At 49.4% G+C, this 10,774-nt stretch overlaps 2 protein-coding genes across 2 annotated transcripts; one reads left to right on the top strand and one right to left on the bottom strand.

The window, feature by feature from the left end:
• Window positions 1-148: 148 nt before the first annotated feature.
• On the top strand, window positions 149-2,103 carry PSV08DRAFT_364293 (WD40-repeat-containing domain protein; the record flags this gene model as incomplete). The annotated part of the gene is made up of 10 exons (XM_066093060.1): window positions 149-199; window positions 250-277; window positions 330-409; window positions 461-565; window positions 621-737; window positions 787-807; window positions 854-1,015; window positions 1,063-1,122; window positions 1,178-1,284; window positions 1,341-2,103. 10 exons carry the CDS (start codon window positions 149-151, stop codon window positions 2,101-2,103), a joined length of 1,494 nt encoding a protein of 497 aa, XP_065948686.1.
• Window positions 2,104-4,572: 2,469 nt separating this feature from the next.
• On the bottom strand, window positions 4,573-5,692 carry PSV08DRAFT_249709 (uncharacterized protein; the record flags this gene model as incomplete). Its single annotated transcript, XM_066092391.1, has 3 exons — window positions 4,573-5,170; window positions 5,236-5,599; window positions 5,629-5,692. 3 exons carry the CDS (start codon window positions 5,690-5,692, stop codon window positions 4,573-4,575), a joined length of 1,026 nt encoding a protein of 341 aa, XP_065948685.1.
• Window positions 5,693-10,774: the final 5,082 nt, after the last annotated feature.

Raw genomic sequence — 10,774 nt, 5'->3', positions numbered from 1 at the left:
CGGCTCCCACCCCCTCCGCCTCATTTCTGGCTTCAAGGCCCGATTCTTATCAAGCAGGTGCAGGGCGAGACCCCACCCAAGCCCTGCTCTGCACATCACCCCCTCGCCCTGAGCTTTTTTTTGGCATCACCGCCAGACGCATGCCAAGATGGAAGCCAGCTGGGAATTGCCTACTCTGAGGGGCACCATCCGACTAGGCGTAACCCACCCAACTCAGCTGGGCGTTAGCGACTACTAACTCTCCCCCAGGGCCAAACAAAGTCTAAGCTTAGCTCCAGTAAGGTCGAATCAGGCCTCACTACATGCATCGCTGACCACTTTTGTACTAGCCCAATTCTACGACGTCGACTTCTATCCTTACACTGCACCCGGCCTGGATCCCGTTTTCGCTGTCTGTGGCGGCCCGTTTGTACGTCTCATGCTGTGCCTGGTCCTGCACGCCCAGTGCTGATTAATCTAGACTATTGTCTGTCGATGCATTCTCGACAAGAATGGTACCATCGAGATCTTGCGCTGGTTTGAAGATGAGGAAAGCACTGCAGAAAATGGTTCAGCGAATCCCAAGGTTAGTCGCCGCGCCCATGGCTTGCTCTTGCTAATGCAATCCTTCCTTGCTTCAGCAAATCAGGTACAACAGTGTCGTATGGTCTCAGGCTACCAATGGAGACCCACTCGTCTGCGTAGCTTGCGACTCCCGTATCAAGGTTCTCAATGTCCGAACTGGCGAACTTTCGGCGGCATGTTCTGCGGCACCCATCCTACACCATCCGCTGACGTATGGCACAGACGCTGATAGGCCATGGCGATGTAAGCATATCTGCTGCAAGTCACATACACATCTGACGCCAAGCAGTCCGTCAACGACCTTGCCATATCCCCGGTCGATCCCACCATCATCGCATCAGTCAGCATTGACCACAGCCTCCGATTGTGGAGCCTGCACCCTTCGCATGAGAAGCAACCGCTTGGGGCCGTATGCTACGGCCAAGGTCACAAAGATCAAATCTTGACCCTAGTGTGTAACTTGCCAGTGTGGCCAATGAAATCAACTGACATTGGCAGTCGTATCACCCCAAAGGAAAATACATCCTTACTGCGGGTATGGATACCAAGATCAATCTAGTAGGTTCTTCGCAACAAGAGGTGCTAGAAAGCTCTCTTCTAACAATACATGCAGTGGGCTGTCCCGGATGATCTCAAAGAACATGCCGGAACCGATAAGCCGGTAATGGTGCATTACCCGCATTTTTCCACGACTGAAATCCACACCGATTTTATAGACTGGTACATAAAGCATGCTCATTCCGGGTTACCGGGTTACATGTACTGATTTTTGCTAGTATCCAATGGTACAATGATCTGATTTTTAGTCATGCATGCCGAGAAGGCAAGATCATCCTCTGGAGTATCGACCATTTCAGCTCAGACCATCCCGTTACGCCTCCTGCACCTATTCCGACATCAAGCGCAGTCAACAGTCGCACACCAGTCACAATATCAGCCAATCTGACATCAAACACACGGTCAGCATGGGGCGGTCGCTTCCAGCGTCTGCTCCAGTTTGATTTGCCACACACTAATCAGTTCTACATTCGCTTTTCCCTCTTCCACGAACTCGGCCATCATCCGATCTTGGTTGCGGGCAATGAAAAGAGCAAGACATTTTTCTGGGACCTTCAACGCCTTGAAAACTCTGGGACGGGAGAATCAAGTACAGGGGATGATAAGCTCTATGCCGGAAAAGAATTGCCGCTGGGTCTTCCCCGACATGTTCGAGAAGGCAGCTCAGCCTCGACCGCCTCCTCTGCCATTAGCGCCGGCTCCGGGAACACTAAGATGAAGCAAAAGAAAGTGAAGGAGGTTGTTCGTGATAGAGGCATATCCGACCCTTTCCGCTCCATCAAAGCACACAAGATTGTGGAGACACCAAAGTACAAAGCTTTCGCCTTTCGCCATTTTTCATGGAGCCGTGATGGCCAGTGGTGTGTCGCTGTAGGCGATTGTGGTACCATCAATGTCTTCAGCCGTTGGGAAAAAGGCGTGCCGCCAATGAACCCTGACCAGGAGATAACAGTACAAGATGAACCAAGTATTAGTCAGTGATATGTCCCTAGTACATGGCTTGGTACGAAAAACGCAGCATCACTCCACTGACAAGTAAATGTCAGAAAAAGGGAGAAGCTGTGAACTAACCTAGTGTATGCATAGACAAGAAGAAAATCACTGACACTTTTCATGTCATGTCAGAGGCACACGCGTTACGGAGGCAGATGGCAGCTGACCAGGGTGAACCTTTTGAGGAAGACTTGAAGACCCTTTTGGGTGAATATGTAGATGGATTGCCGGAGCACGAAAAAGAGTTTGCCCAATCACTTGATAAAGAGTAGAGTGGGACATGGTGGCTTAATTGGTACTACGACGATAGCCAATGCCATAGAGATGCCACATAATGACTTCATTCACACCCTACTCTTCATTCTCACATAATACACACAGCAGACAGAAGACGAGAAAAATAAGAATTAACTCTCACAAGTCCTAACTCATTCTCTTGTTCGCCCAATCATATTATAGAAAAGCATTCCTTCTCTTACTATGTATGTATAGTCATCCAGTTTAACCTTCTCCTAAACAGTGCCATATCCTGATAGATACCTTCTCTCCACAAAGCACCCGTAGTAAGTGCAGACATCCCGCCCTTCTTAGAACACTATTGGTGATGTCGTCCACACTCCTCCACATAGCGCAACCATATCCCCCGAGGAGCGTCGTTGTATCCACAGTGCATACCTCTGTCTCTTTGATACAAGATCTGTCCAACAGTCTCCTCCTCATGACACTGTATCCCAAACCACGTAACCATCCTATTCACCCAGCTCCCCCGTCCCAGCATATTTATATACGCAGGTTTGTCATGCATTTGCATACCTTCTGGAAGTTTCAAACCAGTGCATCGGGTGATGCTCATGGTCAAGACATCAACCTCGTTGTCCAAGGTGCTCGTGTTTTTGGAGCTGCTACGCCCGAAATTTGCTCCTCATCAGGAGTCTTGGACGTTTCGATGGTGTCGTTCTGGTCTGCGTCGCTGTATCTTTGATAGCAGAGCTCTGGAGCGTACACCGCAAACGCTCAGCATGCAATTAATGATCTCTTGCTTTGTCGGATTCGAACACCACACGATGACCTTCTCGATTGTTGTTGTTGCGATATGTATATAAAGTTTGGCGATCCATGCGCCATGGTAAATCTCCGCTGGGGGGCGGGGAGAGCGGGGAGAGGGGGGGGGGGGTGGATGATTTGCGTTTGAACCCTGTCTCTTGCCATCCCTCTTTAAAAAAAACCCAAATGTAGTGGTTATCGTATATACATTGTCCAGTTGGATTGTTGTTGCTGTATATACGGTTTGGAGATCCATTCAGTAAATGGCAATCTCTTTGGGAAACGAAGGATCTGCCTTTTCCCTCTTCTTTCCCTTGCTGTTTCTGTTCAGGAAGAGCTTCGTATCGGGGGTGGCTCTGCTACTGTCCTTCGTAGCCGGCTTTCGTCCCAGTAGAACTTGTAGTCGAGACATCTAGATGGGCATTCTCCAGCTCAACGCAAACACATTTGTGATTCTGATTGTTCCTCGCTGTTTCGTGTAAGAAGTGGTCATGTCCGGGATCCAGTCATCCATAATACAGAAGATGTGTATAGGGGCATTTTTGGATCGATGATGATGCCGCTAGTTGTCTCAGAAATCGTCTTCGTTATATGAAGTATTCGTCAACAACAGGACTGGCTTGTGCACAAATAGGTGTTAATGTCTATAAGATATTCGTCAGAGCAAGGCTTGGATGCCGAAACATGGTGAACTTGGTGTGTTCAACCGAATGAGTATGGTGGTTGTTGTAGTCGTAGTCGGAGATGGATGTGTAATTTATTTGAATGACCTTGATAACTACTGGAGACGAGTTTGTTTGAACATGGTGCACCCGAGTATGGTATATGGGCTATGTAATCTTCTTCGGGAGGATTGTGCCTTTTATATCGCGCAGGCGACATATGAAGTTTTGGCGCGACGACGCCGGAGCTGGGTGGTGAAGAAGGTATATGCATTCCATATACCATCTAAGCTGATGCAGGTTCTTCGATCTAGCTTCCGATCCTCGTATACTGGCGGAGATGAATGTTTCGCCCATCCTTGGGACAATACTACTGACCATAAAAAATCTTTCAAGTATGTAGGGGGATCTTGTTTCTGAAAGCCGCCTCTAGTGTCTGAGCACTGCCAGGGATCTGGTGTCGGAACATACGATAGGTTGCAGCGTCCAACTACGCTTGATATATCCACAAGCCGCTGGTCATCGGTGACCTTAAAACCTGCCACGTTCATACACCAAACTTTGGTAGCCTTTTGCTAATTCTCCCACGAGTCCCTTTCTACAATATTCATTGCTGTCTTCATAGTAGAGCAGCTTTGGGAAAGGAACTGGATTAATCGTGAAAACTGTGTTTGGATGAGCCAAACACCAAAACGCCAAAGGAAAATCCAGTCCACTTGAACTACACAAAGACAAAGAACTGATCACCATCTCAAACGGGATCTTGGCCACCCGAACCAGGCTGAGGAGGATCAACTTTCTTATCGTCAGAAGAGGCAGGAAACTGGCGTGCTAACACGCGAGTAGCCTGATGAGCTAGCAACTCCTGTTGATTAGCATCTTTCAAGGCCTTCTCGGCTTGAGCGCGCAACAACTTAGCACGAGCCTCACAAGCTGAAATGAACTCCCGATACCCAGCCTTAATGAACGAATTATCAGGGTTATTCTCGGCAAGGCTTCGCTCAAGGCTCGGCTTAGCAGTACGCTGAACGAACGAGTCTATGGAACGCTGCTCACTTGGACCCTGACGTTGCTGTGAGCGACGGGAGCGCTCAAGGGACGGATTGGCGATAGGCCTCGACGGGTATGCGGGCTGAAACGGAGTTGGAAAACGCGACCGAGCACCGCTAGATGGAGACCCCTGCGACCCATATGAAAATGGATTGGGTGACAGAGCGAAGGGGGACTCAGGGGCCTTATACAGCCATCCATACCGCTGAGGACGAGACGGAGTATCATAGCTAGGCCAATCAATCTCTGAACGACGCTCTGAGTCACGGCCAGATCGATGACCACCTGAACGACCAGACCTAGACTGAGACAAAGCATACTCATTTGACGCTTGACGAGCATGTTTCCTTGGAGTCTCATATACGCTACCACGAGGAGGTGGGCTAGCGAGGTATTCGGGGGAGTATCGAAGTCCTCCTCAGCGTCAACTTGGATATCATCGTCGACATCGCTGTCCCTGTCATCTCCTTCCTCACGGTCTCCTATACCCGTGTTACAAGCGTCCTCGCGGTATCTATTCTCGCGCTCTTCTGTGGGAGAATGCTGAAAAAACAAGGATGTCACCTTATGATTGATCGAGTAGAAGCGTCGAGGCAAGCTGTGTGGCAATCTGGAATCAGGAAAAGGCATAGCTGGCTGCTGGCTATATTCTTGCCGCTGCTGCTCGATATTGGTGTTGTCATCAGTCTTATCGTTGTCGCGTAGAGCCTCTTGGGATGCTTTGATACCTTTTCAGAAAAGAAGTCTTCCTTCATACGAGAACTTCCGGGTCTGCGATGTATTGTTCGTGTAGAACTCTGCGGGAATGTTCGGCCTGTCATTTTGTGTGTTAGATATACGGGTGGGGTCCTTAGCTCGACGACAGCAGAATGGAGCGTATCAAGGGTTGCATTTGTCGTACAATGTAGATGTAGGACACTCGTTAGAGTTGCTAATACTGCTTTCGCTAGAAGCATATGGGCCAGGAGAATTCAAGTGCAGCTTGAGCTTGATGCTGCCTCGGTTTGAATGACCTGACCACTGGCGTGAATCTCGTCATTTCATCGTATGCGTACATGTATGATATATTCTCCCCATCAAGTTGCTGTTATGCATATAATTGACAGGAATGCTCTCCCAGTTTTGATTTCTTAGATGTTTTCGAATGTTCCTTGCCTTCATGGTGGTTGTCGATATTTGCGTGTGCTCCAATATAGGCGCCAATATTGAATCGACGCTTGGGACTAATTATTCGAATCGCGCACCTTCCTATAGAATCTTGTGCAGACTCTGCTTGTGAGTCGACGACGATGTGTGTGTCTCACTGCCATAGCAGTCTTCGGCTTTGTATAAAGTGTGTGTATTCCAACGACATGTCCATCAGCTTCGATTCCTCGATGTAATTTTGCCGACGCAGCTCTTGCCGAATTTATATGCTCTTGTCGCTCGACGCTGTAGTGAGCCATTCGAATGGGTTCTTGCCCCATGCAAAGTGCATGCTGGTGTGCACCAATTCGATGAGAAAGATACAACCCAGAAGCCCCTACTCGCCAGGACAGTGAACCTCGGAGGGCAGATTGTTGTCCAATTTTTCAAGTATCCGATGCAGATTCTGCAGTATGAAGGACAACTCTTGCCTTTGCCGTCGTCTTAGGAGAAGCGACAAAGGCGAAGAGAATTTAGCATCGCGCTATGTACAGAGCAAATATTATATTGCAGCTCATGCTCGTATCCAAAAGCTTGAATTCGTATGGCAGATCCATTAGGTCCATTGGCATCTCCCTGTCTTCTTCCAGGAGCCTTATGTGCTGCTTAGAAAGTTCTCGAAGGAGTTTATGTACGTAACAAAGGAGGGAGTGGTGTGATTCATTCATAATCGAAAACTGAGCTGTTCTTATACTCGTTGTAGCTGCCATCTCTATTGCTGCTATGATTGCATATTGAAACTATATTTGTCGTTGCTTTCGTGTTCCAACGGCCGTTATGATTGCGATTGCAATTGTTCATACTGTTGCTACTACAATCACCATCGCATGGCTTACAAAAACATTCTACTCATTGTTAAATACGCAAACACAACCAGACTGGGTAGCCCCACTCATGTGTTTTTGTGGCAAGAAAACTTCCAAGCGTCATGTTCACATGTGTGGGAGTTTGCCATCTATCATTGCGCCGTCACACTGTGAGTGCACTGCCAGACTCAGAATGTAGTGGCAGTGCTGAACTCAGGATGCCAAAGTAATCTCAGATTCCCACAACAAGGAAAACACAAACCAGCACACCGCCAAATTGGAAATGCATTCACCAGAATGAGCTCGGACATCGTCAACGGAGAATAGCTCCCGCAGCTGAGTTCAGCCCTGCCAGCCCTGCCAGCCCTACTCGCCAGCCACCTGTCCGCTCCCTCCACACGCAGACAAATTCTGTGTGTACCATACTCGCCACGATGAATACTGTACGGAAAATAACCCTTTCTCTCAACAATCAAAAAAGCAACTGCCGGAGCAATCCAGACCAAAAAACCCCGACGACACCCCCTTCCAACGCGAACGCGAATAGGGACAAAAAGAATCAAACAAGCATTCATCCTCCCGCTTCCGCAAATAGCAAAGAAAAGGGGAATTCGGCAACAAAAGCAAAGACGCGTGAAAACAGCACCCAGCCAAACGGGGCAGTCATGTAACTCTCGCTTTGTTTTCCAGCCTCCTGCACCAAAGCCCACGTGGGTAAGCGAATGGACTAGGGTGATCCTGTTCTCTTTTTCTTTTTTATCAGCCAATTCCTTGCCTCGCTTGCCCTGCCTTGCTGCAGGTGCAAAAGCGATCGTCAATGCAGGTTAGCGGGCTGGACGGTGGCGCAAAGCAAGTGCCGGTGTTCCGGCTGTTGGCAAACAAGGTAACCACACAACAAAACAAATAAAAAAAACATAGTTTGTATAGCTGCAACATTCAGATTAATAGTTGGGGTTTTTACTCTCTAACAAGTTCCAAATAATTGTACTGAGTCATATTTGGGCGCGTAGGCGTGGTGCTTACTCGCTCGCTCGGTCATGTTTCAAACACAACAAGGAAGGATGTTTCAGTCTTGAGGTTGGCAAAATAAACAATGCCCGTGGATTTATCATGGCGGCGTTAAAGGCATAGGGGTTTGAGCGAGTGCGAGTGCGAACACGAATACAGATAAGTGTATTGTTGAGAAGTAATGATGTCTTCTACAGTATGGGTGAGAGAAGAAGGAATGTAGGTACAAACAGTATGTTTTTGTCTCTCTCCCTTGCAGATGGGCAATAGTATATGCATGCGTGTGGCGGATAATGGTGGCGTCAGATGGCGGCATATCGCTTTGCGAGATGTATCAACGTGTATGTCTCTCTGACGCAAGCGAACATGTATAAATAGGACGTAGGATAGTGAGATGCCTCATTGGCTGGAGAGGGAAATATCATTCCAAATCAGCATACGAGGCAGTGCCGAGGAGCTGTTGAGTTTCTTCTTCCATAGCCACGCAAGTGGCACAAGTGGCGTGTTGTCGAGTAGGATAGATCCTGAAATGGAAGTGTTGAAATTTCGAAAGCAACTTATGTGTTCTACTTTAGCGTATGAACATGATACTCTAAAAAACGACTGGCTGGAATGAGCACACGAAGACTAGACATGGCATGACCAGTACATCCGTTCAGCTCAGCCTCGTCGAGAGTCTTTTAAGCCCTGTCGATGAAGCACACCGTCACCTGACAATGTGGCTGGACTCTTCATAAGGTCCAGAACCCTTATCAATGGCCAGCGCGTCCATACGCTTGATGCATGAGCGGGGTTGCGGGGTTTGAGAATGGATCGTCTTGATCTGACGATGGCATTATGCCAAATGTGTACAGTCTGAGAGATCTAGAGCCAGATCCTCACACTCGCCAGACGCGGCTCTCCAGGTCTCACCGGCCTCGCCTATACTTGACCCGACCCTACGCCTTGTAGGCTGTGGCGAATATGCAGGCATTTCTGCAACGGAACGGCACGGCCATAGAGTGCCCAGAGCGCCTCTGGAGGTGTACGTGAGGTCGATTAGTCTCTTAGCGTACTGTGGGCGAGCTGAGTAAGGACTAGACTACGTCCCAAAGCAGCGGTGTGTTTCTGTGCTGCTACGGCTTAGGGAATAAACCAAGCTCACTAGTTGCGCCCCATTCCTAAGCGAACAATGGAGAAAACGATTTTGCAAAACCATGGTCTTGGAGGCACCGAGAGCGTGGATAGGTGAGTGACCTAAGCCCAGATAACGGTTTCTTGTCGTTGTCGCTCGCCTTGCCATTGATCAAGTATGGAAAACCTGCCTGGAGTGACACTTTGGCATCGTATCTTGCGCAAGCTTTGGGATACGAGTGGCATTGACAGAGTTGCTGGAATTCTTCAGGCCCACATTGACCGGCACCGGCGCTTTACGTCTGGCTTCTGAAGAGTGGTAGTCGAGCACACCTCAGGCAAGCCGCATGTAGTGGCTGAAATATTGTGGATCATGCTCGTGATGTGTGAGGCATGAACACGATCATTTGGTTTCAGCCTTGATGTGGCCAAACAGCAGAAGTGGGGGAAGCGCCTAGTATTCCATGGGCCCAGGCTTTGCGCCGACAGATGCACGTTCGAGACTTTTGTAAACGTGTATAGGCAATTTGCGATTACCATGGTACGTTACTCAGAGTGACGGAAAACGTCGTGCATTGACCGGACGCCCTCAGTCAAGCAATTGTTAAGTGTGCTCTTATTTTGTGCTGTAATGATCCAAAAGTCTCTTCGATCGGTTGAAGCCAGCCGCATGCCCAGTGGTGGGTTCTGACTCGGAACGTTAAAGGCGCTCGCTTCTAAGGCCTCGGAATCGGTTAGCGTTATGCAAGGAACAAGGTTGCTAGCATAGCCTCATGGCTTGTTGTGACCGTGACTGCCACGTTGGAGAACGGGACTAGCCCCGCATCTCAGCTTGTGTCTACACAAACCACCATCGTGGCAGACAAAAGACTGGTCGGACTTGAGCGATGGCTGATGCAGTGTCTAGAAGGGTGGAGCGAAACGCGCTAAGGGTACCGGCTGTGATGGGTGTAAGTATGGCGAGGTGGTTTCCAAGTCAAATCAGGATGCACAATGAGGAATTAGTGAGGACAAGCAGACGAACATGTTGGTACGAAGGCTAGAGACAAAATTCATCCGACTGTGTGGTTATCCTCTTGGCTGGGTCGTGCCCATGATGTTCATCGATCAGTTGGCGTGAACAGAGGTCCGCAGCGGTGGGAGAACGAGGCCAGGGCCGGGTACTGTCCATGATGCCGGACCAGTCGGTCGGATAGTCGACAGAAATGGGGCCGCATGTTGCAGGGGACATCGATGTTTGTTAGCTCGCGGTACTAGGCACAATGGCTCAATATTGTCGTGTTGACGCCAACTCTTGACCGCTCGCCTGAGCATGCTCGTCGCGGGCTGCTGCACATGCTCGTTTGCAAGTGCCGGGCATTGGGGCGAAGCAGAGCGTGCGTGTGTGTATGTACTTGGTCTGTAGAGTCAGACGGCGCTCCGGCGATGGAATGGTATGCGAGGTGACGGGCCTTTGGTCACGTCAGGGTAACTGATACGAGATATTGGACGCTGCAGAAACCAGCGTGTTAGCCGATGCGCTAGGCCAGGAGAGGCAAGGCTGAGCTAGCCTGTCTGGGCCAAGCGCGTCCGTTTGGGGCTGGTGGCGTGGGCGCGGTGCCTGAAAATCGCTACGCTTGTGAGAGTTGATACAGACTATCTCCCGCACTTGGCAACAGGACCCCAGCCGACATGGACCTGTTCATTGTTCGTCTGATAAGCTTTGGCCTCAGTCTCTCTCCCCATGCTATTCTGGGTAGGCTTTTTTAACGCCCCCATGACCGCCCTCCCCAACGCCTTCGGTGAGGGCGA

The sequence above is a fragment of the Bipolaris maydis genome (assembly GCF_028858645.1).
Source record: "Bipolaris maydis strain C4 unplaced genomic scaffold PSV08scaffold_11, whole genome shotgun sequence".
Lineage (NCBI taxonomy): Eukaryota > Fungi > Ascomycota > Dothideomycetes > Pleosporales > Pleosporaceae > Bipolaris > Bipolaris maydis.
The sequence above is the reverse complement of the archived record's forward strand: the minus strand, read 5'-3'. Positions and strand labels throughout refer to the sequence as shown.